General features: G+C 44.7%; 1 protein-coding gene across 3 annotated transcripts; it reads left to right on the top strand.

Moving 5' to 3' along the window:
- Positions 1 to 33: 33 nt before the first annotated feature.
- Positions 34 to 27,672, top strand: HMGXB3 (HMG-box containing 3). 3 transcript variants are annotated; one of them, XM_084636366.1, is made up of 20 exons: positions 34 to 263; positions 1,393 to 1,540; positions 3,558 to 3,732; positions 4,623 to 5,189; positions 5,896 to 5,994; positions 7,064 to 7,195; positions 8,547 to 8,953; positions 9,474 to 9,649; positions 10,073 to 10,170; positions 10,783 to 10,881; positions 11,997 to 12,146; positions 15,458 to 15,759; positions 17,085 to 17,212; positions 17,814 to 17,945; positions 19,526 to 19,710; positions 21,019 to 21,238; positions 22,763 to 22,896; positions 23,354 to 23,470; positions 24,023 to 24,232; positions 24,950 to 27,672. In XM_084636366.1, exons 2-20 carry the CDS (start codon positions 1,395 to 1,397, stop codon positions 25,424 to 25,426), a joined length of 3,954 nt encoding a protein of 1,317 aa, XP_084492492.1. In that variant the 5' UTR covers positions 34 to 263; positions 1,393 to 1,394; the 3' UTR covers positions 25,427 to 27,672. The 3 variants fall into 3 exon arrangements, 2 of the variants coding, with proteins under 2 accessions (XP_084492492.1, XP_084492493.1); XM_084636367.1 differs by lacking the exon at positions 4,623 to 5,189 and having other exon boundaries at positions 139 to 263; positions 24,950 to 27,668; XR_014712626.1 differs by lacking the exons at positions 23,354 to 23,470; positions 24,023 to 24,232; positions 24,950 to 27,672 and having other exon boundaries at positions 139 to 263; positions 21,048 to 21,238.
- The last annotated feature ends 287 nt before the right edge of the window (positions 27,673 to 27,959 follow it).

Genomic DNA, 27,959 nt, shown 5'->3' with positions numbered 1-27,959 from the left:
CCCGGAAGGGCTTGGGGAGGGCTCGGCACTTCCGGCGGTGGCGGGCCGGGTCCTCGCCGGCGGTCGGTCGGTCGGTCGCCGCTTTCCCCGCGGGGCCGTGCGGCGGCGCCGCCTCCTCTCCCCGGCATGCTGGGGCGGCCGCCCCCCTCGCCGAGCGCCGCCTCCTGGGCCCGCGGCCCCCCATGTCCGCCGCTGCCCCCGCCTCCACGCTGCGGCTGCGCCGGACGCCGGGCCCCGGCTGGGATGTGACCGGGCCCCGCCGAGTGAGTAACGCCCCGGCCTGGCCCCTCCCGGCTGCCGCCGGCTCCTAGGCGATCCCTGGGCTGCGCCTGCTTGCCCCGGGCTGCCCCTCGGCGCCCGTTCTCCGTGACAGCTGAGGGCGCCGCCCTCCCCCGCGGAGCTGCCAGGGCCGACCACGCGCTGCTTGCGGCCTGGGGCCTGGCTGGGACGAGTGGTCGAGTTTCGGCAACGTGTTCGCTCAGCCAGACCTGAACGCGGCTCTCTTCCCGCGGGCAGGCTTGCGTTGCGTCGCTCCCGTGAGCTGGCTGTGTCCTGCCGAGGTGTGAGGCAGCTCGGAGGCCTTTTTCTTTATTCCGTTGCATTTTGTTCTGCTGTTGTGGTCATGAGGATCCTGAAAGCCTGACTCTCGTGTACTTAATGAAGCCTGCTTCAAAAAACAAAAACAAACAAACAAAAAAACAAATGGAGTGGGCACCTGTTAGGATAAGAGGATTATTTAGCTCCATGCTCATTCAATCTTTGCTGTCGTGAGCAAGGACAGTCAGATAAAGTGGCTTTTGGAACTGTCCACAGAGACCTGGGCTTAAAAAAAACCCCAAAAAAACATTTCATGGTGGCTGCCCCAAATAACTTTTAGGTGCAGCTACTCTGGGCTGGACTTGAATTAACAATTTAAAGGAAAATAGCTAGTCCCATGAGCCACCTAATTTTCCTTAAAGAAAAGAAGGACTTGTGGCACTGTAGAGACTAACAAATTTTTTATTTTAGATAAAGTGAGCTGTAGCTCACGAAAGCTCATGCTCAAATAAATTTGTTAGTCTCTAAGGTGCCACAAGTCCTCCTTTTCTTTTTGCGAATACAGACTAACACGGCTGCTACTCTGAAATCTAATTTTCCTTATCACAGTACCTTACTGTGATTATCTTGACTACATTGGTGGTCTGTGCTGTACTTACTTCACTATTGTCCCTCTGTGTTTTTTGTACTGTACAAAACTCAAGAATAGTGAAAATAAAGCTAAATATCTGATCTGTTGGAATCAAGGGCCAGTGCAGTCTTGAGTTTATGAAGATGAATTAAAGACAATTTACTAAAACTGAAGTGGTGTTCAGTTTCTGAAGTTATGCATTTTTAAATAATGGTTTGTTTTAGCAATGGAGGCTCAGTATGATGGCACTGAAGTAACTGTAGTGATGGAGGAAATAGAGGGCACCTACACCTATGCATCTCCAGTACCATCTAAGAAGAAGAAAAAATACAGAAGTCCTGGAGATCAAGGGGAAAGGGCCAAAAAACCCAGGTGAGCTCCTCTGTCTTCCTTGCTTAGATAATCTCTGGCTTTGTACATTTTGGGAGCAGTATTCATTACCTTTGGTATAAGATTCACCTCTGCAATATATTTGGTCTGGTCTACTTATTGATCTAAACAACTGTTACTCAGCACAGAAGAGCACATATGTATCCTATATACAGGAATATAGCCATACCACTTTGACATAATGTTATGTATGTACCGTACCTTTGTGATAACTGCTATTGCTTGACCAGAGTCCTGCAGGTTCTGCAATTCCATGGCTGGGGGGGTGGAAACCCTTTACTGCAGAATTGCACTCCAGAATCTAAAATTTCATTTAAAAACCATTGCAACCCTAAGGGTAGCTAAAAAACACACTTATGTTGCCTGTCTGAGTCGCAAGCAGCCTGAAACTGAAGCTCTAATGGGGAACAACTTCATTCATCTCAATTGAGTATTGACTGACACCTAATGACAACTTGAAGTATTAAGGGTCATAATAGAGTGTTTTATATCAAATTGAACATTAGTATTTCCATTTTAAATAAGTCTTTTTAAAACACGAGTCTGCTAGAATTTCTAGTCTGCTGCTCTGGAGTGTGGTAGAATTTAGGCCACCGTAGTCACCAAGTACACGGGGCTCTTGGTTATAAAATAGAGCAGAGTAATGTACAGGTAAGCATTTACCTCAAATGAAAGCAAAGGAAAATAAATTAGTATTTTAAAGGCAGTAAAATCATACCAAGGGCTCCACAATTCAAACAGTTCTCTCTCCTTGAACAGGCACCTGCCAGCTCCCCCTTTCTTATAGTTAGGGACCTACCGAATTCACAATTCATTTTGGTCAATTTCACGATCATAAAATTTTTAAAAAAGTAAATTTCATGGTTTCAGCTATTTAAATCTGAAATTTCACAGTGTTATAATTGTAGAGGTCCTGACCCAAAAAGGAGTTGGGGGAGTTGCAAGGTTATTATGGGGTGGGGTTGCAGTACTGTTACCCTTACTTCTGTGCTGCTGTTGGCGGCAGCTCAGGTGGCATGGTATCGTACTGTCACTCTTACTTTTGCACTGCTGCTGGCAGGGCACTGCCTTCAGAGCTAGGCACCGGGCCAACAGCTGCCACTCTCTGGCCAGCCAGCTCTGAAGGCAGCATAGAAGTAAGGGTTGCAATACTGCGACCCCCCTGCAACTCCCTTTTGGGTTAGGACCTCCAATTTGAGAAATGCTGGTCTCCCCTGTGAAATCTGTATAGTAGAAGATAAAAGCACACAAAAGACCAGGTTTCACAGGAGGAGACCAGATTTCACGGTCCATGACGCGTTTTTCATGGCCATGAATTTTGTAGGGTCCTTTTTATAATCCTAGCGGTCTCATTCTTTCGGAGAACCAGGAATCTAGAGTCCATAGCCCTCCTTTCTAGAGCTAGACTGTGATCTAAACAATCCCTTTATTCCCTGCAGCACTCACCTGCAACTGCTTACTCAGACCAGCCACAGGTTCCCAGGCATCTGTCCTACCTAGAGCATTACTGGCTTCTTCCTTTGGCTTCTTCCTTATATCCCTAGGCTTGGCCTGAGTTAGTCACCTGCCCTTCCTATCACATGAGCAAAATCATTTTCCCACCTGTGGAGCTGAGCTGATCTTGTCACAAGTGGGTCTGAGGCCCATCTCCTCTTAAGAGGCTATCCATCCATTGACAGTACCCAATAATTGCATGTTTAATTTGTGATCCACTGCTTTGTCCACGAAATGGTTAAAGCACTATTAGCGACTCAAGTATGTGTCATATTTTGTTGAATAATTATTGGTCTGTGTGCCCTGTCCCCTAAGACTCTTCATATGTTTTTACTTTTATTAATAAAGACTTTTCCCATTTCTCTGGCTGTGTATGGAAAACAAGCCCATAATTCTCATAAATTCTCATAATTGCCCTTGAGGCCAGTATACCACTGATGGTGTCTTTGTTTCAGGTGTGTTGTTAAGGAATAGACTTTAAGTTCAGTATCCACTTGTGTTTCAGATCTGCTTACCTCCTGTACTATTATGATATATATTTGAAAGTACAGCAGGAGCTCCCCCACCTCCCCCAATCTGAAATTAACAAGAAGATCAGTGAGAGCTGGAGGTTGCTCAGTGTGGCTGAAAAAAGCTACTATTTGGAAAAGGCCAAACTGGAGAAAGAAGGATTGGACCCGGTAAGTCAACTTTCTTAAATAGCTTCACATCTCCTGCTGTCCCTAGGCATATGAATCATCAGTTGCTTTATCCTTTGCTTTTGCCTGAAAATATGATGAGTAAAATATTAGGAAAAGTCATGAGCTGCCAGCTATTTTTTACTTAATCTAAATTTGATTTTGGTGTCAGGTAAGCATTGTTTCCCGCGTACTCAGATGTAGTTGAGATGACCTCTCCGTTAGAATTGAAGAGCTTCTCCTTTTCTTTAAATTTGCAAAGCATTTTGAGTCCAGTGATATCTGATTACGCTGGACTAAGTCACATTATAGTGCAGTACAGTCAGACAGGTTACAGTTATAGTAATGGTAACCTGACAAAGCACAGTGCGTAAAAGGACAGAAGCAGACTAACTATATGTATGAGAGATGTTTTAGACCAGTCCTAGAATATGGCTGGCTTAGTGGCAATGCAGATCATGGTTATGTTGGTGAGATGCACTTAATTACGGATTTTGGTCTGTAGTCCTGCTTGGGTTAAGATTGTTGTAGAGGCTTGGGGGTGAAAAGAAGGTGACTTCTTCTGTTGCTCCAGCCAGCAACCTAAGGAGCAGCTTTGGCAGACTCCAAAAGGGTCCTGTCCAGTACCTACTGGTAAGAGGAATAGTGACTTCCTGGTAAGGCCTCCAGGTTGAGTGGAATTAATGTAAGGGATAAGAAGAGAGGGGGGGATTCTGAAGGCTCTGTTAGAGATGTGAAGGACTCGCCAGCAATCTGCCTTTGGAAGTTATTTGAGCTGTAATGGAGCACTTAAATAAAAAAAAAAACCCACCCCTTAGCCATGATCATGAACCAAACCTACTTCCTTCTGTGTCCCTTGCTCCTCTCTATTCCATGCTTTGTCTTGTCAACAGAACTCCAAGCTGTCCACTCTGACTGCAGTAGTTCCAGACATTCCAGGTTTCCGTAAAATCCTCCCTCGTTCGGATTACATAATTATCCCCAAAACCACTCTTCAAGAGGACAGGAGCAGGCAGCACCTAGAACTCTGCGTGGCACAGGGTCAAACAGCATCTGAAGGAGAAACAGCTTCCACCAACATCACGAGTGTTGCCCACGATTCCATGCAAAACATCCTTTCTGTGGACTCGAGCCATGTTGGCATTTCTGAACAGTGCATTGCCATTGAAGGACTGACGGAAGAGACTGCCTCATTTGGTCAGTCAGACACTATAGAAGAAGTAGTTGCTTCAGAGATTCTCTCTCATTATGTCAGACCCATAGCAGATAAAATGACTGGAGATATCCTCCTGGACGAGGCTTCTTTGGAAATAGGAGAGGGGCATCCATATCAGACAACTAGTGTGGTTATTGAAGAGACTCTGGTTAGCAGCTGCAGAGACATCTCCAATGGGAGCATTGCTGTGGCAGAACCCCAGGTTTCTGATGGTTTGTCTGTGGTAACAGTGGTGACCGGGAGGGTAAGCTAAGCTTAGTGATAATAGAAATAGTTACTAGCTAACTTATTGCCTGAATTTTTCATAGAGCTGCTTAAAATCTTGATAGTGATTCATGCTGGCTGAAAGTGACATTAATAAATTACACCACTCCTGCTCCACAGCTCAACTAGATCAATAGTGATGGGAGCAGCAATCTTTGCTCATTATAAGTCAGTCAAAAATGCAGTGCAGTGTCTCCTCTCCTCCCTTCCACTATTCCCCTCAGGCCTAAAAGATGAAGTGCTGGATCAAGCTGTAAGGTGTGGGTTGGATTCCACAGATATACTAAAGCACTGTTCTATGGTATCTCCGTGTTTTATCTCTCTTTCCCACGTGGCTAACTTCCCAGCTGCAGAGGGCTGAATGAGGAGTCCTTTAGAATCCCTGGTTGGTGTTAAGGATTCAGTGACATAAAGCAGTTTCTGTTTAGGAACGGAGTATTTTGCTTTCATAGTGCTTAGATTGTAAAAAGAGTAACAATCTGATAATCCAGGCTGCAGAGTGGTGCCACTAGGCCTTCACTCCTGAAATCCTTCCAGTTGTACTGGTGGTGCCCCACTGCTCTCCTGTATGATATACTCTTAAATCTGATGTTGAAGAGACCCTCAATAAAAGGTCAGAACACAGCTAGCTAGGTGTGTCCCCCTGTCTGTTATGTATCTTTTCCTCTTCCGCTTTTTATTTTTAGGACACAGATGAGAGCTGCTCCTCCATGCCTACTACACAGTTCATTATGCTGCCTCTCCCGGCTCACTCTGTTGTGGAGAACCCAACAGCAATCAAACTGGTGAGTAAAGGAGGAGCTTGTATGTTTCTCTTGGGGCTTATCTACAGTAGTATATGGAAGGTGTTAGTGTGCCTTGTCTACCTTAGGGTACTAATTTGTCTACATTAGGCTGTTAACATATATTGGTTGACACCTTCCAACTCCTAGCCTAGATATAGCTTTAAGAGGTTTTATCATGTTGTGCTCCTTTACCCTACCAGATGGCTATCCCTTCCTCTCTCATATAAGTTCCTGTATACTCTAGTGCACAGCTTCAGATAAACTTTAAAAAAATGGAGTTTTATAATGAATATGGAAACAAATAATGCAGTCAATACAACCGCCTTCTGTGCTGCTTACTTTGAGAGTAAATTTAGTTTATTTTAGGCTGTCTTCACACTTTCATCTGGTAGTAAGCTACACACGTTTTTTGTAACGGTGCGTGAATAACTATACTGTATAGACTGACTGGGGACGAAGGAGCAGCTGGTAATTGTTCTGAGACACAGTTGAGGCTTTTTATACCTAAACCTGAATTGCCTTCCATTTCTCCTTTTGTTAAAATCATCATCCGTGAGATATTTCACAATTTAAGGGTCAACTTCGGATATTACAGTTAACACCCACTGCGATTAATAGAGTAGTTCACGTCTCTTTGGCTATTTGCATATTGGTATGGCAGTGAATCAGCTTATGCTTGGTTCATGTTTCTTCACATTCATAAAGGATTGAGATGCATTTTTAAAAATGCAAGCTTAGCTTCTGCAGCAAGGGTTATATCTTGTGCCAAATTGCACAGCCGCAGAAAACAAGGGCCTTGATAATATTTAGTGATCAGTAAAGGACCTAGACCTCTGAACCTCTAGGTTCTGACTACAACCCTGACTCACTGACCTTTTACAGGCAAAATATTTGACCTTCGTGTGCATCAGTTCGTCATCTGTAAAATGTGTAGTACTACTTGGCTTATGGAGGATTGTGGTGATTATAGAGTTAATATTTGAGTACTTACTGGTAGAGAACGATGATTGTGATGTGGCTTTATGTATCTAATTCTGAAAAGAAATTGTTGGCAACCCTTTTGTTTCAGACAACCACTTACACCCGCAGGGGCCATGGAAATTGCACCAGTCCTGGTTGTTCTTTTACTTATGTCACCAGGCACAAACCGCCAAAGTGCCCAAAGTGCGGGAACTTCCTGGGAGGGAAATGGATCCCAAAGGTACCTTTCCACACTTCTCATAACTTTCTTTTATTTCCAATGACTGAGTCTCAGCTGGAAAGTGACACTTGTGTGAATACCTGTGACACCCCAAAGTCTGTGTGCTGGGCAGGTCAGAGACCTGAGGAAGTGAATCTCTGTACTTTTCCACCAGTGTCTCTGCAAGAGCAAGTCACCAGTGAGAGGGTTAGACTTGTTTTCTGTCACAGAGCTCTTTTCTGGATTTCTTGTCTCTGTGCTGAGGATGCCACTCATGTAGTAATCATGAATAAAAGGGACAACCTTGTGAAGCCCGGATCCTTAGACAGGACACTGTTCCTTTCTTGCTTTCTGACTGCAATATGATGCCAGTGTTTGAAAGGTGCCCACCAAACCTGCTTACAGCATCAAATGAACTGAGGGACTCAGTTCAACCACTTGTCTCATGGTCTTTTTATAGACAGGTGGGTAAACAAAACAAGCATAGTCTTGTCTGGTTTGCAGCCATTTTAGTAGGGTAAGATTCCACTACAGCCATTTTAGCATGATCTCAAAGGGAAACAAACAGCAAACTTCAAAATACAGAGGACAGTTGGACCACTTGGGAGCCAAGCCACAGGAATTCCAGAACCACCACCCTCCTCCCCACTTCAGTCTGGGTCAGCAAGGTCCTGTGTGTAACAGACCTGGCTGCTCACTTAGTATACTTAGCTCCTGGTTTGGGTGTGGTGGAAAAGGCAGCTCTAGAGAGCTGGAGCTGTAAAGAGAGGGCACCATATTTAGAGAAAGCAATGGATGAACGAGTTCTGAGGTGGCTATTTTGATAGTAATGCTGATGTCCTGAGAGGGTTTCAAAAATGACTAAAGCCTGGTCTATGCTTAAAATTTGGAACAACCTAGCTGTGGGGAAAAAAATAAAAAAATCACACTTGAGTGCCATTATTAAGCCAAGCTAACCCCCAGGAAAGATGTGGCTAGGCTGACTAAATAATTCTTCCATTGACCTACCTACTGCTGCTCAGGAGGGTGAGTGACCCACATTGACTGGAAAACCACTTCTTTTGCCATAGCATGTGTCTACACGGTGGCGCTACAGCGGCGCTGCTGCTGTCGAATCCGTAGTGTAGACGTGGCCTCATGCTACGTAATGAAGTGTTCGTGAAAAAGGCATGACAAGATAGAACACTTCATATGTAATGTTAGCAAGGATCTCAGTGTCTGAGGAGATAAGGTTTGTTCTGGCTCAGACCCTGCCTTGCTGCTCCTCTAGCCAATGTTAAGCAGCCATCAGCCAAGATGTGAATAAGTTTCGGATGTGAAAGTCTGATGCTCTAAAACATCTGGGATGTTCTGATCTTCTTGTTCTTTCTAGGAAAAGCAACCAAAAGGCAAAGCTGAGCAGAGTTCAGGTATCCCCCTCAAAGCACCGGGGGCTAAAAGAAGCCAGCAGCCAGTAGCCACAGAGAAGGCACTTGCTCGGGAAGATGCCACCAAGTCTACTCTGGAAAGCTCTGAAGCTGTCAGCCAGCTACTGAATGCAGTGCCTCTTCAGGAGCAGTTACAGGAGACTGAATGGGAAGAAGTGATCATCTCTGAGGCTCACATCCTTGCAAACAGAGGGAATGCAGCAGCAGCAACACTGGCTAAAGAGAACGATGCGCAAGGCAATTCCTCCTTAGAGCAGCCTGAGAAAGACAGCATAGGGATAGGGTCACAGCCATCTGCTGAGATGACAAGTCCACTTGCCAGTCCAACTGCCACTGTAAAAAAGCCAATGGGGTGAGTCAATTTTGAAAAAAGAAAAGGAGTACTTGTGGCACCTTAGAGACTAACCAATTTATTTGAGCATGAGCTTTCGTGAGCTACAGCTCACTTCATCGGATGCATCCACGGTATGCATCCGATGAAGTGAGCTGTAGCTCACGAAAGCTCATGCTCAAATAAATTGGTTTGTCTCTAAGGTGCCACAAGTACTCCTTTTCTTTTTGCGAATACAGACTAACACGGCTGTTACTCTGAAACCAGTCAATTTTGAGTGATTCATAGAGATATCACGCTGAGCCATCAGTTGTGTGTGGCAGTGTTCATGGTACTGATCAGTACTGGCATCTGAGCTTCTTGGGATGGCTCATTTAGGTAACAAGTGAATCAGGATAAATCCGAGGTCAGAGATTTGATCTCCAAAAACATTGTAGCTATTAGTTTTGCTCTCTTCCATTCTTCCCTCTGCCATGGTATGTGACTGCACTTCACTGGCATAGGTGGAACTTTTGCTACAATTGCACTTCTTGTCTTTCAGAATTGATGCTCTTGCTGCTGCACCCAAAGGACAAGAACTGAAGAGCAAACCAAAACCCAAGCCCTCCTTACTGGCTGCTGCGAGACCCATGAGAGCGATCCTACCTGCCCCTGCTAGCTTGGGGAGGGAAGCCCGCACAGAGCAGCTCAGTAGCCGACAGGGCTTTCCAAGTAATGGTAAAAACAAGAAGCCATCCACAATAGGCTTAGACAGCAGAAGCTCCTTAAGCATGGGGAGAAGGAGGCAATTAGCACATGGCATGTAGTGGAATGCTATAGTGACTTGCTGGCTTGATATTACAATGTTAATGCCCCACAAAGACATTTTAGAAGTACTTGTTTGGATTACAGGTGGTTTAGAGTTCGGTGGGTCTGTTGTAGTCACCAGTGGACTCTTTACAAAGTCAGCTTTCGGCAGCAAAGGGCTACTTTACCTGACCCCTCAGCTGGACAGAATGGGATTTGCAAAGCCTGATTTGATCAGTTCAGGTTCAGAGAACTGCAGCTCCACTGTGTCCCGTGGCTGCATTTGCCAAAGTTGTCAAAGCAAAACAAAAAGCAGATTTCACACAATTAACCTGTTTTCTTTCCTTCTTCAAGATAAGCATTCCCCTGTGAGAACCTCAGGCCTGAAGTCCAGTACGCTGAAGCAGTTGGGTCAGTCTGTCCTACAGCCATCTAGCATTAGTGAGCGAAAGGTAAGAGTGATTCTTGCTTTTTCAAGTGCATGTTCGCTTGCACTTGGATTTCTCTGGTAGGTTCAGGGTAGGATTTCACTCTTTTGACCTGAATGTGCAGAAATGGAATATAAATCTGGTAACTCCTTGATGATGGAATTTGTGTCTGTTACTTAGTACGTGAGACTTGTGTCAGGCAGCATAGGCTAGTGACTGGAGCACGGGACTTTGGAGCCAAGAAATGCTGAGTTCTAATCCTGGGTCTGAAGCTCTGTGGCCTTGGATTAGTCCTTCCACTTGCGTCTTTGATAACACCTCCTTAGTTATCTCAGAGGGGTATTTTGGAGATCCATTAGTGCTTTGAAAATGTGATGTCTGATAGAAGTACTAAGTAATATTCTTGCAGGTGTGCTGTGAGAGGACTAGTTAAGAAGCAAAGCTGTTGGAATAAGTTTGAATTTTAACCCTATAATTTGCAAAAAAAATGTACTAAAATCCTTTGTTACTTAAAGGTGTTCACTGGTCTTCTTTTAAAGCCATTAATAGTTACTGCTTGTGAGCTGTAATCAGTGCCAGATCTCTCAAATGTTTGATTTATATGCTTCCCCCTCCTCAACTGCTCTCAATCTACAGCTCCACAGCAGCCCAGCCAGCAGAGCATCTCAGGTGAAAGTAGTGGAGGTCAAACCAGATGTATTTCCCTCCTATAAATACAGCTGCACCGTAACTTTGGTAAGGGTCTTTTGGTGGTTTGCTTCCTTAAGGGGGGGCACCACTGAGCCTGTTTTGAGAAGTGGCAATATTCTTGAAAGGCAATTGCTTTCTTCTTCATCATTAGTGCTTTGGAATTGAAAATTCTAAACTTAACAAGTCTCTTGTGGGTACTCAAGCAACCACTTCTGGCTCTTCAGTCTGCTCCAAAGGCACAGCTTAGGGTTTGGCTCTTTTAATTTTTAAATGCAGGTATTGTCCATATAATGTGCTGCATTAACAGCACTAAACATCTCAGTCTCCTGCATGGGTAATGGTAAGGTAAACTTCCCTGCATGGCAGTACTAACATTCAACTCTGTGCTGGAGAAGCCATCATTAGAGGGAAGAATGTAGGCTACAGTTTCCATGCTGATGAAATATTTGTTCTCTTGAGACTGCCATACGAAACACCTGTTGCAGTGGTGGTTTTTGTGAAGTGACACCTCTCTAACAGAGTCTGACCTGAGAGGCCAAATCCAGCTCATTTTTTCCATGAACTGCTGTGCAGGCTTCAGCAGGTAGTGATTTCAGGTCACTACTGACCTGGGCTGGATTTGAGCCAGTGACATAAAGTTGGACGGTTCTGTGTGGTATTACAAGTACTTTCAGTCACACAGTCCTTATGATTTGGCTTCTCAGTCAGGCTCATCTCTCTAGAATAGCTCTGCTCCTGCGACTTTCAGGCTTGCACGGAAATATCCTGTTTCATTGCTGACTTACAACAGCTGCATTGAACTAGAAAGTTTAGTGTTGCGTTGAAATCATATTCACTACTAATCCCTTAAAAACTGGATTTTTCTTAGTGCCCTAATGCAATTGTACATCCCCCTTGTATTAATCCAGGAGGGTCAAATATCCTTTTATTGCTGAATTTGTTTCCTCTGCCAAGTATCTATGGTATTTGGAACTAGATTTAAAGCATACAGATTAATTGAACTGGTCCTCAAAGTAAGTGGCCATGCCTGTGGTTTATCCCCTGAAACTAAGTGTTAGATATTGGGGGTCAGCATGTGCTATTCTAGTAGACTTCTGTTGTCTTGAGCCTGTTGGCATATGAAAGTAAGATAGAAGAAAGTTTTGCCTGTCTCTTTCCAGGATTTGGGATTGGCAACATCACGCGGCAGAGGGAAGTGTAAGAACCCCTCCTGTAGCTATGTATACACAAATAGGCACAAGCCGCGGATCTGTCCCAGCTGTGGCTACAACCTCGCCAAAGATAGAGCTGAGAAAACTGTGAAATCCCTGGTGAGTTATGTTCTTTCACGCTTGCTGAACTATTGAGTTAATTATATTTTGTCTTTTAGATTCATAGATTTCAAAGCCAAAAGAAACCATTGTGATTATCTAGTCTGACTTCCTGAATAACACAGGCCATAGCATTCCCCTGAATAATCCCTAGAGCATACTTATTAAAAAAAAGCATCCTATCTTGATTTAAAAATTGCCAGTGATGGAGAATCCACCACAACCCTTGGTAAATTGTTCCATTAGTTAATTACCTTCAATGTTTAAAAACAAAACAAAAAAAAAAACAACCTCATTTCTAGTTCAAATTTGTCTAGCTTCAGCTTCCAGCCACTGACTAGTGTTATACCTTGCTGTAGTCTGTTGGCTTTCTGGGTTATATATATATATAGAGAGAGAGCTGGTTGAAGCTCAGAATTTCCATTCTGTGGGAAACTGACAGTTTGAAATTTGTGTTTGCTCTGAATTAGAACAAAACCAAAAAGATTAAAAATTTTCTACAAAAATGAAATTGTTGAAAAAAAAATTTAGTTTCAGGTTGATAGGCAAGTTTGGTTCTGATTTTGACTTTAAAAAATTTCTCTTTGAAGTGAACAGGCCTTTAGAACCACAAAGTAAAAACACTAATTCCAAGAAAGTCTGGAACTTTTCTACCCTATTAAACTGATTTTGTAAAAGTGAAAAATTTATCAAAATTGACATTCTTAGGTGAACGTTTAGATTTTGATGAATCAGTATCTGGTGACTGAAAATGATCCGCTGGAAAACTGTCAACCCACTGTAGTTGTGTAGTGACCTCTTTTGGGGGCTGTACGCTGCCCACAGCTGTGAATGGTAGTTTTCACTGAGAATAGGTACTACAGACTTATTGTATTCAATCTTACCTCTGGGGGCACTCAGCAATTAAAAAAATGCCTCATGGATCAGATGCATATGGGGCAAAACCTCCTAAAACTAGAGAGCAGCAGCAGCCTTGTCTGATTTGTGCAGTCTGAAGAAGGTGCGGTCCCACTTGTGTAGTCTGATGCTGCCTTTGTGACTGAGCTGCGGTGGCAAGTGTCAGTTCAGTCTGTCCATTGTGTACTACAATGTCCTGTTTGCAAGAGCTTGTAACTCAAATTTACACCGTGCCTGAATTGTTGGCAGACACATTCTCAGCCAGGATTTTCTTTTTTTTTTATTTAAATAAAGTTGCTTTCGTTACTTTTACATATAAAAGTGCTAATAATGAACTCTGGTTTCTTAAGATGCTTGTTTTTGCCACTGTGAGCAAACATCTCTTCTGGATTTTATAAATTTAGTTTTGAAGTTCATTTGTGTTTTACATGCAAAATTGTTTTGAATAAAACCAAAGAGTTTGCCCTGTTCTTATGTGCTGACTGAGCCCGCTAGCTAAGCCAGCTGCCTGCCAGTCTGTACAGGAAACTTGTTTCCTTCAGCTGTATTTTATTTGGAAGTACAAAATTGTTCTGCATACTGTGTGAAAGCTACCCTCTCCCCCCCAGAAAAACCTCCTCCAATAACCCCATGTGAAACTCTCACATAGACAGATACTTAATGTAATGCTTTTCTTTTAACTGCTTCCTTAATGCACGAAGATGGACTGGCATTTTTGAGAGAGACTCTGGTTTGTTTTTCTCCTTGTTGGCTTTTTTGGACTTCTGTTTTTTTTGTTTTTGTTTTTAACAAGCCTTAACATTCGTGTAATATGGTTTGTTGTTCTGGAATCAATGCAGTATACCCTTTTCTTGGACAGGCCATTTATCTTATCACTAGACTAGACAGAAACACAAGCTGAAGCATTATCAGGATGGTTTGTTTTACTGATTAGTTGGATTAAAGGCTGTAATGTTCTTTCTGTCCTGTTGAGCCCCCTAGTGTTGATTCTTCTTTTTCTGTATACCTTAGTTCTTTGAGCTGCTAGTTCAGAGGTGGGCAAACGACTGCCCGTGGGACCGTCCTGCCTGGCCCCTGAGCTCCTGGCCAGGGAGTCTAGCCCCGGCTCCTCCCCTGCTGTCCCTCCTCCCCCACAGCTATGCCACCATGCAGGCAGCATGGCTTGCGCCTGCCCACCTCCCAGGCTTTCCAATAAAGCCTGTCCTGCCGCTCTGAGCAGCATGGTAAGGGGGCAGGGGCAGGTTTGATGGGGGGCCGTCAGGGGACGGGGCAGTTGAATGGGGCGGTCAGGAGACAGGGAGCAGGGGGTGGGGTCCCGGGAGGGGGCGGTGGATGGGTCGGGGGTTCTGGGGGGCCTGGTGGGGGTGATAGGGGTTGGGGCAGTCAGGGAATGGGGAGGGGTTGGATAGGGGGTGGTGTCCCCAGGGGATGGTTGGGGCGGGGGGTCCCGGGAGGGGGCAGTCAGGGGACAAGGGTGTGGATAGGGGTCAGGGCAGTCAGGGGACAGGGAGAAGGGGGGTTGGATGGGGGTGGGGTCCCAGGAGGGGGCAGTCAGGGGACAAGGAGCGGGGGGTGTTGGATGGGTAAGGGGTTCTGAGGGGGGCCGGAAGTGGTAGGGGGCTGCGGCCAGGCTGTTTGCGGGGGCACAGCCTTCCCTACCGAGCCCTCCATACTGTTTCGCAACCTCAATGTGGCCCTCGGGCCAAAAAGTTTGCCCACCCCTGTCCTAGTCGCTTGTATTTCCATAGACTGCACCATAATCATTTTTTTTTTTTTTGTTTAAAATCACAGTGCATTCAGTGCTGGACACTTAGTTTTCTCTTAACATTCAGTTGCTAATCACCTCCTCTGTGGATTTTTATCTTCTACATACCATGCATTGTGTCTGACCATGTGCTATAGGGGAGGAGAATTTATGCAGTTGCCTGCAGTTGAGTAAATGATAGTTTGCAGAAATGTTAATGTGTATACCTTTGCTGTGCTCACCCCATACTCTCCATCATGCAGTCTATATGATAACACTTCATCACCAAATTTTCTGAAGGCCTGCAAAGAGTTGTTGCTTATGCAGGAGCTGGTAAATGATGGTAGGTGAGGTTTCCTCACTGCTGCATTCTACCTATTTTTATAAAGCAGTTCTACTGAAATAAAAATAAATAACCCAGCCCTTAAAGCTATGAGCTGCAGAGACAATGCATTGTCTAACAGAGCAGGGGACTGGAGTCAGCATTTCTGGATTCTGTACTATGCTGTTCTGCCCGAGAACAGATTACTTAATATCTCTGTATATGTTTACTTATCAGCAAAATGAGAAGAATAGTTATCTACCTCTCAGGAGTGTTGAGGCTTCATAATCAGCTTTTTACTCCACATTTGTCTGACAAAATCCAAGTGACATTTTGCTCTCTTTCTAGGAGGTCAGCTCAGGTCTTCCTGATGTGTTGAACACCAGTGAACCGCTAACACAGTCCCAGAAAGAGGTCCAGCGCCAATCAACACTGCAGCTGCTGCGCAAGGTAATGCAAATTCCAGAGAATGAGTCGGAACTGGCAGAGGTCTTCGCACTCATCCATGAACTCAACAGCTCACGGCTCATCCTGTCCAACGTGAGTGAGGAGACGGTCACCATCGAGCAGACCTCCTGGTCAAACTATTATGAGTCTCCATCTACGCAGTGCCTCCTCTGTAACAGCCCTTTGTTCAAAGGGGGACAGAAGTAAGATCCTGTTTTAGATTTGTGACTCTCATTCACTCTTATCTGATGTTCTGTATTAAAGATGTCTTTGAGGAAAATACTGCTTTATTTTCTCCATATGAAAGCCATTGTAAACACCATGCAACCTGCATCTCTGTAAGAAGTGCACATTTCCCTTAGCTCCCAAGGTCAGCCTTACTCACATCCATGTTTATGTGAGTTTGGGAGTAGACTATTGTAATATGTATTCAGGCCCTTTCTGCATCTGGGATGGGTGATGGTGTTGAATGTTGTTCTTCTGAAAGTGAAGGACTTGCAAATACTATCCAGAAGCAGACAGTATGTAAATTTTCCATCCACAGCTCTATCCGTCCACCTCAGTCCTGGTCCTGTAGTACCACCTGCTTACTCCAGTTCTATACCCTCTCATAGCTCTGCTTGACCTGCAGTATGTCTGTTACTCAGAACACTTCAGTCCTGAATGCTCACGCCATCATGTCAACCTGTGTAGTATCTTTTTGATAACATCCAATGAACCAAGGTTTCCAGGCACGAAAGCTGACAAATATTAATCCTTGTGCAGCTACCATCTTTGAGATTAACTCCAGATTCTTTTGAAGTGCAGCAGCAATGATTCTCATCCTATCACAGCTCCTGCACTCCTTTGAAAGCTAACAAGCAAACTTCAAGCATTCACATTCATTTAACGTATGATGCATGACCACAACCTTAAACTCTCTTCTTCCATTGAATTACTTGTCCCTATGACAGTTTTTGTACTTCGATATTTTAGGAGATTGGGTATGAGCTGTCTCTTGGTTTCTCCAGGTTCAGATTAAAGTTTCACATCCTTGGGGTTTGCTTTCCTACAGCAGGAGAGTTCAGTGGGTTGAGTGAGCATTAAATCTAGATTTAAATCTTATTTGACTTCTTTGACTTATTTGACTTATCGGCTTCTGGTTGCTAATCCCATTTTATTTTTCCATTTCTGATGCTTTGTGAGGTGCACGGTGAGGCAGGTGTGAAGGGTGCAATAGTGTAAAGCTGCAGGATTATAGATGTGCTGTAATACTACATGTTCTCCCTGTTCTCATTTTGTTGCCGGTTAGAGTGCTTGCTGTGTGGATCCTGATAGTTTTGATGGGTTGTGCATAAATTCTCAAAGCTCAGCCTAGGTTTGGTTCTGTCTGTTGTTAGAACTCAGGCTGATGGTTTTGGAAAGAATCTTGGCAATCAGTTGCCTTCCCATCTTCTCAGCTAGTGGCTGGTGTGGTTGCTTGCTAGTGGGATAATTATGTGTTTTTTCTTTTCTCCCCCCCCCCCCCCCACCTGCTTCTATGTTACAGTTCTCTTGCTGGTCCACAGGAGTGCTGGTTGCTGACTGCTAACCGGTTACAGGTGGTTACTTCCCAGGTTAAAGTGTGTCTGAATCTGCAGTGCCTGGCCTTGCATAGCTTCATGGATATATACACAGGTAGGGGGAAAAAGCAAGCTATCAGTGGCTAATCTATTGAGACTGATATTTAGAAATCTAGGGCTTCTGGACTATGACAGAAGAGTCCTCCTTGTACAGAAAAGATCTCTTCTCTCCACCCTACCAGACTTGAATTTTTGGTTTGAGAAGTGAGCTGCTGCTCTTCCTTACTGAGGTATATGTTCGTCATGATAGTGACTGAGAGCACACCCCACTTGTCTTTGTATATGCAAATAGTAAATCATTCATTCTGTGGTGCAGACCATGAGTGCTCAGGCTCAGCTGAACAATTCTGAAATTCCATGGGCTTCCTAGTCCTTGTTGGCTCAGGGAATTGAAGCTGTGATCATTGTAGGTTTTGTAAAGCAGTGCAGGGCTGGGTGCTGTTACAATTAAAGGCAAGACTCAAAAGGGAGCTAATCCTGCTGTAGTGAAAGGAGAGGGAATACAGACCCCAGAAGGCCTTTCTAGACATAATGTATTTGTCCTTCTAAACCAAACTCAGCATGACTTGTTTGGCAATAAACAAGTGTTTTACGTTCGGTGTCTGTGGAATTCTAAATCTTCCCTGGTAACTGCTGTATTGTTTGTTAAACTGCAGGCCTGTTCAACGTGGGTAACAAGTTGTTAGTGAGCCTGGACCTTCTGTTCACTCTCCGAAACCATATTAAACTTGGAGAGGATCCCAAAGTGGCAGTTGGCAGTATCCTGGAATCTGTGCAGGAACAGACCGGTAAGGTGCTCCCCTAGCCCTCTCGGAACAGTGGCTATTCTGAACTTGCTGACCTCTGTCTTCTCTGAGAATTGTGTGGAGAGGGATTTGGGTTTAATTTTAGATGAAAGTAGTAAGTGACTGCTGGATTATAAAACTCAGCCCTTCTGAGGTTTAATGTATTCCTGTTGAGCTGGGTAGAATTTTGTTTTTGAGAGAGGTTTCTACTGTGTGTGTTAAACAGAGAATTCAGTATCTTTTTAGTATTCAGACCAATGGAAATGGCTCTAGTTAGCAATCAGTCAAATGTATTGTTTGGTGGCTGCCATCTTCTGTGAAAGGGGAAAAACTGTCTCTCCCTCTCTTTCACCTGAACTCTACTGGCTCCATCCCCATCTTCCCAGGATATAACATTTTATAGCCCCCTTCTGCCCGGGCATCCTTAATGTCTCCTCTGCAGAAAGGAAGGGCTACTCCTTTCAGGACAAGGGGTTACTCTGGCAGCTAATCTGTTTGCAATGCCAAGGACAGTTGGGGGTAAAAGAGGAGAAAGGGGAAAATAAAGAAGGCCTGAGTTCTTTGTTCAGTCAGGTGAACCAGGCAGCTGGCCTGGAGACTTCCCAGTGTGATGCGTTCAGGCTGAGAAGGCAGCTAGGGTCCTAGGTTAGGCCGGAGGGGAGATCTATCATTGATGCCTGGGGGGTGAGTGATTGGAGCTATGGAATGTCACACACTGGACAGATGGAGGTGTGGCTGGAAGTGTCCAGGTGACTGGGAAAGCAATATGGCACCAGGGAATAGTCTTCAGGAAGTGAGATCAGAGCCATCCTTAGCCATAGGCCTACCAATGACACAGGTGTTTAATGTTATATTCTTTCTGAACCTGTATTCATTCAGTCTTTGATAGAAAATGGCCCATATAGCCATTAACTTCCTCCTTTTCAAGCAACAGAACACGTGGCTCTTTGCTTCTTGAAGTGCTTTGTCTAGGGGTTACTTGGGTTAATTTAAAACCTTGTTTGTCTAAAAACCCTTCCTGGGGGATGTTTCACTTTAAAGTAGATTAGACTGTGTCTGCATCTTGTTTGCAACATGTCATTGCCTGTCTTTCTGAGCTATTGATGCTTGTTTTTATTAAGTGGGGGGTTTATGGTCATACTCTTCTCTCTGAGGAATCCAGAAACATTATATGAATCTCTCTTCTGGAACTGTCCAGCTGCCTCTGTGAGGCTATTTCCAAGGGGAAAGACACTGACACCCTGAAGTAAAATTGCTTCCAAGAGCTACTATAGATTCTTCGGTGTCCAGCTGTTCTTAGAGCTCGCCTTAGAAAGTACTCCGGTTAGAGCCAGACTTGGCCTGTTGCTGAGAGACTTTGGACTCGGAAAGAGAGCCATTTCAAACAGTACCTTTATTATCAATTCTCCCCAAAAATTTCATGGAGATATATCTATGGAGTGTGCTTTCTCTGAGTAATGAAATGTTTTCTGTTGGTGAGTAGTGTGCTGTCTCCATTGGCGTTAGGAAGTGAAAGCTGTGTGAATGCAGTTTGAGTAAACCATGGAAATGACCTCAAAAGTAACCTGCTCTTTTCTTCACAGAGAAAACCCTGAGTCCTGAGGAGCTGAGTCAGCTCCAGGAGCTTCTGTGCAATGGCTATTGGGCCTTTGAGTGCCTCACTGTCCGGGACTACAATGATATGATCTGTGGCGTCTGTGGCATTGCACCCAAGATTGAGATAGCCCAGAGGAATGCAGAAAATGTCCTGGCACTAAAGAATGTCGAGGTAGATTGTCACAAATCTCCCTCCAGCTTTTGTTTAACGCATGTCTCTGTTCTATAGTTCCATCCCCGAGCAAGCCCCACATGTGCAGAAGTGACTCACCAGTTAGCGCTTCCTTGTGGCTGGGTGCAGAATTGCTGGGCCTTCCCTTTGGTTGCGTCCTGTTGGTTTCCTTAATCTGTGTCTTCTGTGGGTTAGCCCTTAGGTCACTTAAGAGTTCCCTTCCCTTCTGGGGTATCCAAGTCCAGCTGTAACACAGGCCCCACGCTGTTTTCTCCCAGCTGGCCTCTTCATAGTCCCTTTGAGTCAGCAGCAAAGTCCTTCTAAATCAATGAGAATTGCACTCTTCTTTCGCAGAGGAGCATATCCCAGAGCTTCTCCCTGGGCCCCTCAGCAGAGCTCCAGAATAAAACACTGTTAAATATCTTTCACTCCTCTCCATCATCTGCTCCCGGTTCCCCTTGTGGACAGCCTGCCTGGAGCCCAGCCCTTTGTTCCAGGGGACCCACCACAGAAGCTAGCTCCACTCCTGTGGCTTAGCTCTCCATCCACAACCCAGCTCAACTGCTCTCCTCCGCAGCCAACCCCTAACTGTTGGGCTTCCTCCCTTTTAAAGTCCTAACCCCAGCACAGGTGTGGCAAGGCAGGGCTAATTAAACAGAGCTGGCTATCTCCAGGTCTCTTGGCCATAAAGGGGCAGGCCCCCAGGTAAAGTCTCAAGAAGACATTTGCTCAGTCTAAACTTAGTAATTCATAGTCATTACACACAAGGATTTAGGCATCAGCAGAAAATATTAGACAAACAGGAGCATGTGGCCTGACTCCATGCTGTCCACATGTTGTCCTCTCTTGGGGGAGAGAGATTTTAGCTAAGCAGTTTGGAAAAATAGGGTCTGTCCTACTGGATCACACCATTGAGCCAACAGGATTCTGGTGTAAGGGAGCTGAGTGAAACTCTCAGATAACCATTCTCTTGTGTATTGACTTTGAAGCATCCTTCTGATTTTGTTAGTAGCAGTTTCTCTGAGGTGTCATGGAGTGTTTTCCTAACACACAGGGAAACGAATAGTGCTATGTAGTAAACCCTGTTTCTAACTAAAATAGATTGGTCTGAATCCTTGTAGGGCAGAAGGGTCCTGTGGACTCCAACCCCAAATACAGTAAGCAGACCCCAGGCTCCTCTTCCTACTCTGGACAGTGTGCGTGTTAGCCTTATGCTTCTGTTTCAAGTCACAAGTGGATACAGAGCTGTTTAGAAATGAAGCATGTGTGCTGTTGAATATATGATGTTTGTTCTCTCACCTCTGTTAGTTTACCTGGCCAGAGTTTTTGTCATCCAGCGAGGTAAATGTGGAAGATTTCTGGTCCACAATGGAGACAGAAGTGATAGAGCAGGTGGCGTTCCCATCTAGCATCCCAATCACCAAGTTTGATGCCTCTATTGTTGCCCCCTTCTTCCCACCACTGATGAGAGGAGCTGTGGTTGTCAACACTGAGAAGGACAAGAACTTAGATGCACGTCCGGTGCCAGGTAACTCACTGCCATAGAGCTCCTAGGGCTGCTTTGGCTAGGGGTGGTGCTGCTGTTGGATACCAGTAGGTGACCCATCTGCAGTTAAGAACTGAGGGTTTTGTTACACAATATGCTCTAAAGAGAAGTGCTTGGCACTTCCTGGTGGAGTCTTTAGATCCACCAAAGCCAGAGAGGGATGTGTAGGTCAAATTTTGGTATTTCTAATTTTGAATCCCAAATGGGGGACTTGGTCTACCCAGGGGAGTCTGAATGCTTAGCTGTGATCACTTAAATTTCCCTTTATCTTGTCTCCAGCAGAACATCCCATTGCTGCAAATAAAGTACATCAAAGTCTATAAACAGAATGTGTTTTCAGAATGTTACAGGGAGATTAGTCACTCAGCACTTGCTGAAACTGTTAGAATACTCTTTGTTCTGTTTTGTGAAAACTTGTATTCTGTAGCTGCAGACAGTACCTTTTTTGTGCTGCTGCCGAGACACCAGAGAGACATGTCTTAAGTCTGTATGGGGAATAAAAGGAATAAAGGACAAGATGATGGGCGCAATATAGCTCCGATACCACAATCTAAATTTACTCCTGGTTAATGCTGTTAATATGCTGGGTCAGGACAGCCTGTGTTTCAATCATATATAATAATGAGCTATGAGTGAATAACTTGCATCAGAGTTGGATTCACCATTACTAGCTCTTTTCTTACAACTCTGGTTAGCAGAGACACTGAAATTTTACCTTGAATTGGAGAGAACTGACTCCCAGGGCTTATTAAATTCTAAGGGGGAGTGAATTTAAAAAAAAAAAAAAAGTTAACCTCTTCATTCCTGAACTGAGTTTGAATTCCGGGGAAAAGGCACAGGGCAGAGTTGATAGTAGCATGTGGCCCTCCTGAAGCAGAAGGTGGGTAGTGGCCAATTTTGGGGGAGGGAACTGGAGCCGGAAAGCCGGTGGAGAAACAGAAGCATCGACCCTTGGTAGTGGCTGGCCGGCCTAGGAGAGGGGCTGCACCTGGGAGCCAGCACTGCATAGTGGAGGAGCAGCATGCAGGCAGGCCTGGATGGAAAAAGAGTTGTGGAGACAAAAATGAAGAGGTAGGCCAAAGGGTAGGCCAGCTCTTAAAAGAAAGGGACTTGCTGTGCAGTGAGAATGCAGCAGACTGGTCTTGTCTTGATGCCCACTTAACACTTTAATCCCAACAAATTATTTAAGAATATTTGGAGGGACTGAGAGTGCTCCTTGGATGACTTGGTCCTGCTGACTCTTAGAACTGGTGCACGTTAAATGTCATGATGCTATCAGAACCCAGAAAACCTCATTAGAAACATAAACATCTGCTGACTCAATAGTTCAGGATCAGGCTGGGCTTTACCTTTGGTTCTGGGACTTTCCACATATTTTGCCTTTTCACTGTAGCCTCACTGACTTCCCTTGTGTTTCTTGGCTACAATCCACCCACTTCTGGAGAAACTACATGGTGTCCTTTCCCTTCTGAGGGTGGGTGTTGAGAGTGCTTTCTGCTTCTGCAGGTAGTGGGAGTGCTTTGGTGAGGCTGCTTCAGGAAGAATCCTGCAAACTGGAGCAGATCAACTCTTATAGTGAGGAAGAGCTGCAGTATTTCTTGACACAGTGCAGCATCCCCTGGGGGGCAGCAGACACGAAGGTAACAGGCCTATTCCCTGTCCCCCGCTATGCCCCCACCACATCTAGTTTTGGAAGGGGAACCGTTCTCATGCCTTCTTGTAAGACAAGAGGAGATGATGGTTATTCAGAATGATAATATGAGAAGTAACTTTTCACTCCACTATATTTAGGAAGGAAAGAGGTGATTAGAAATGACAAGACCCTGCAGATTACAGGGTAATTGACACATGGGGGAAAAATTCAACCCTGGTGGGTTGGAAAATGGAAACCTATAATTACTCTGTCGTGGGCTTCTCATCTTGGAGTTGCTTGTCATCCTCACGGTACTGAGCAATGAATTAAAAGGCTGTTAGTTACCATGTGTTTAAATGCAACTTCTGTGATATTTCACTTACAGCCATGACCTTCTTTGGAGAGCCCCAGGCTTTGATTCTTAATTTAAATGCGGGCTTTTCTCTTGGTCTCTCTCTTCTTAGAATCAGCTCTGTTACTCCCTCCTGGCTCTTTATGACTTTGTTCAGAATGGGGCAGATGCCAAACAACCCCCAGTCCACCACACAGGAGGAAAAATCTACAAAGTGTGTCCACATCAGGTAAGGCAAACTAGAAACTGCATTGTGGCTATAAGATGTGATTGACAGATTCTTAGACAGTAACTTGACTGACACATGACCTACCACAAAATGTGGGTTTTTTTTTTTTTTTTTTTCCTCTTGGAAGAATAAACAGGAGGCTGAGAGTAGGCAGGTAGTGAATTTTGGGTTCTTGTTATCCACACTCAGGGGTGAGGAAAGATGAGCCAGATTTTCTCCTGGGGGTGGACTTTGCCTTCCAGAAGCATTCATGCCATGTTGCCTAGTAGTAAGAGGGTGTTTGGTGTTGAATTTTTGACTCTGCCATAGAGGTGGAATTGGAAATTATTGTTCCTTGCCTGGGATACAGTCAGCTTTTTTGGGGAGGAGAGAGAAAATCTGAAACAACATGAGGTTGCTGAGTCAGGTAGTTTCAAGACGCACTGAGGAGAGGAAGTGTAACACTGGATTTGTTCTATATTCTTTGTTGTTCCTTAGAAATTCTCCTTTCTCAGCTCTAGTGCAATGCACCAGACCAAAAATTCATGTTTGTCCTCTTCACTTTCTTCCGAGGTGGTGTGTGGCTCAAAGTACATTGTGAGAGGGGAAACTGCCCGGGACCACGTGGACCTACTAGTCTCCTCACGCCACTGGCCACCAGTCTATGTGGTGGATATGGCTTCTTCGGTGGCATTGTGTGCCGATATCTGCTGCCCTGACCTGACTGTCCAGATGTGGGGGAAAAACCAGGGATGCTTCTCTGATCCTATGGAGCCCCCAACGGTTAGTTACATTGTTCAGTCTATGCTGTCTGTGAGGATATAAGGAATTTTTAGTGTTGGTATCTGTATTGTGTAGTGTGCAATTAATGTGAAGTTTTAAAAAAAAAAAAAAAAAGCGAGTGATTTATGCAACCTTTTGTTACTAGGCTAATCTTGGAGATTTGAGCCCCACATTCTGCCTATTAAGATGACCGAACCTTTGGAAATGCATGTTTCATGACCTGCCCAGTGCTGTGGCTTCACTTTTCATGTTGCTCCTGACGAGAGTTACAGACTAATTCTACTGTCTGTATTGCATGACATTTGTACTCCTCACAGAGTCGCTGGTTTACCAGCGCAGTCTGTCTCTTGAATACCATAACTATCCAACTCACGGACTGTGGAGATGTGACACATTTTTAAGGGGGACAGTGCAGTGTACCCTGTATAACATAACTTCTTATTGGTCATTACTTACCTGATAGGGAGGCTGGGGAGTCAGAGAACATCACTGATGAGCTGCTGTGTGGTGGCAATGGGGTGTACGGACCCATCCTTCTAGGACTTTTGGGGCAAGCCAAGTATATTTGCTTCCATCCTGCTCCAGGTCATTATTCTAGTCTCTTTAATTCAGGGAAATTTTAGGGCTTTCTTATTTTTTGGGATCAGGCATGGTTGAGGGGAACTGCTGAGCATTCAGCTGGTTTGTGTGCAATCTTTATTCTTATCTCTCCCTCAGTGTGTATCCTGCCCGGAGCTGTTAGACCAACACTACAGTGTAGATATGACTGTAGCTGAGCACTCTGTCCAGCACCCAGTCACCAAATCCACAGCCCGCCGAATTGTTCACACCGGGGCAGAGCAGAACAGCCAGAGTGGTCCAACTGCTCGGCACCGTTCCATCTCACTGTGCCAAGAGCTAGAGCCTTACAGTGCCATCATCACTGCCATCAATGACAGCAAAACCAGCAGTGTCCGCCAAAGGCCCATCACCTTCGACAACGCGACCCACTATTACCTCTACAACCGCCTGATGGATTTCTTCACCAGCAGGGAGATCGTGAACCGGCAGATCCATGAAATCGTGCAGAGCTGTCAGCCTGGTGAGGTGGTGATCCGGGACACGCTGTACCGACTGGGAGTGGCACAGATCAAGACAGAAACAGAGGAGGAGGAAGAAGAGAACCAGGAAGATGATGGAGAGGTTGCTGAATAAACCACTCTTAACTGGTGATTAATCCCTATCTAACCATGCAGATGGTATGCTGGGCTGCTGCAAGGTCTTGGCAGACTGGCCAGGCTTAATTGAGGTAGTGTTTTTTGTTTTTTTGTTTTTTTTTTTAAACAAAGAAGCTGTGATACTGCTGACTTTGACTGCTTACACTGACCAAAGAGCCATGTGCTTCCAGAGGATCATGAGTGCTGCTGTGAGCATAAGTTCCATTAACATTCTTGCTTACAGGATGGGATTCCCTTCCAAGGTGCTTCTTGGACCCAATGATTTGTCGTGCAATGGGCTGTTCTCACACAGCAGCTGGATGGAGTGAAGGGGGGATCCGTTTCTAGTCCCTGGGAATGTCTGAGATAGAAAAGTACAGGGTTGGGTTTTTGTTCCCCTGCGTGCTCCCCCCCCCCCCACCCCAATGGATCTTGTTTGCTGACCTTGTTAATATCCTCAATACAGGGTTGGGTGAGGGGGAGCAGGAGTAGACGGAAGAAAGGCGGATGAAAATGTCCAAGTTTGAATGGATTAGCATAGTAGACTGACATTCCCTCTTTGGAATCACCCCTTCCATCTGGCTAGGCATTCAAAAGGATCATGTTGGGTGGCCTGCAGCTTTAAAATAGTCATGTCTGGGTAGCCTCCCAGGAGGCGCTGGTGCCCAGGACTGAGTTAAGTAGTCACGAGGGGTGGATGTTTCTTGTTGTTGTCCTGGGTTCAGTAACAGTGCAGTAGTGCAGGTATTTAGCATGTGGAGAGGTGTGTCTGAGTTTCTAGGACTGTTAGTCCCTTAACAGGAGGAGCAGTAATAGTTATGTAGATGTTGCTGATTATCTGCATTACCTAAGCATTGAACTTGATGGGCTGCCCTTGACTTGGCTAGCCAAGGGCTAACAAACTTCTTTAAGGACTGCTTTGAGCTATCTAAGGTAGCAACAACTTAAACCAGTGAGGCACTCAAATTCCACGCACTTCTTTTTTGGGCACTTTATTCTTTTAGCTGTTACATCCCATTCACGGACGTCAAGGAAAATTCATATTTGTCCTACAATTGGGGTTGAATGGCAAAGGACATCTGTGCAGCAGTAACGAGGCAATGAATGCAACATAACCAGAGAGGCCCACAAAGAGAGATTTTTATAATCCTTTCTCTGCTGAGACTGTGGTTGAGGGGGCTGCAGCTTCTCTGCTTTCTTGGGCCTTTGCAAAGTGTGGTAACCCATCCTGCCATTATCCCCACAGCGCTGTAAAATTTAAATGGGTCTCATGCTATCTATACACTGCTCTCACTGTTTTCCTTTGACGAGACAGGCTGAGTCCCCCTTCCCTCCAACATATTTAAACAGCAGCTCAAATCCTGTTTGTATAGCTGCTTGCATTGCCCACTGACACCCTTTCTCTGCTGCTGGCCATAAATCTCAAAATATACACGTCTGGTCTGGCTCAAACAAGGTAGAAGGTGGGATACTGGAATGGTGGGAATCCAGGAAAACGTCCAGGAAGGCTTTTCCTGGTGTGGTCAGAAGAGTGGATAAGAGACTTGTGGTGTAGATGAAAATTTCCTTCTGTGAAGGGGAACCTGCTGAGTACCATACTGTAAACATAAATGTATTAAGTATGAGCAAATGCAGTAATTATGGTTTGGGGTTTTTTCTGTTTAAAAATGTTAATTTATTATAAAATACATTAGTGACTTTTTTCAGTCAGTGATAAATTTTAATAAATTAAGTCCAATTTTTTGGGTGAAACTATGTGGCAAAGTGCGTTTTTATTGACATTTGACAGCCTAAGGACTGATAGCTAATGGGAAAAGCTTGTAAATCTGCCAATTAGTCGTGTGGTCTGACAGATACATTAGCCGTGCTGCTGACACAGAGGCATGCCAGCTTCTCACAGCTACATGAACTTCACGTGAGGGGAAATTAGGGGAAAAGTTTTTGGTCTTCTCTGTAGCGCTAAGTTCTGAAAGGGGCAAATACAGAAGCTACCTGGGCTCCTAACCCCCACTGCTGAATCTGTGAGGTTTTCAGAAAAAGCTGTGTTTTTAAATACAATTATAGTGTACCTCCTTTAAATGGAAAGAAGGCAGCCCCTGAGATAAAGAATTAATCCTGGTGTCTAACTGTAAAACAAATGTCAGAGTCAAATGTTCCCCCTTCCCCAGCATTTCAGATGTTCATGTGGGAGATTATGCATCATCGAGCTGCTCTTCTGGGGTGAACACAATATTTAAAAATAAATATCCTTTTGGAGATATACTGATGTCTGCTTATCTTCATGGTGCAAGAAGCGCAGAATGAAGTCTAGGTTTTGGTTCACTGTACAACAGGTCCAATTCATTCATTTGTGTAACTCCACTGACTCAGTTACACAAGGGTTGAATTAGCATTGGAGCACTCCCATATAGCTAAGATACAGCATTGAAAAGGAGGGGTTGATACAAGCTTATAGTTCTACAATTACTTGTACTGTTCTGATAATGAAAAAGTTTTGTAGGAGGGAAATTGAGCAGATGACATCTCACCAG

The sequence above is a fragment of the Lepidochelys olivacea genome (assembly GCF_965140295.1).
Source record: "Lepidochelys olivacea isolate rLepOli2 genome assembly, chromosome: 8".
NCBI classification, from domain to species: Eukaryota; Metazoa; Chordata; order Testudines; family Cheloniidae; genus Lepidochelys; species Lepidochelys olivacea.
This window is presented reverse-complemented; position numbering and strand designations above follow the sequence as displayed.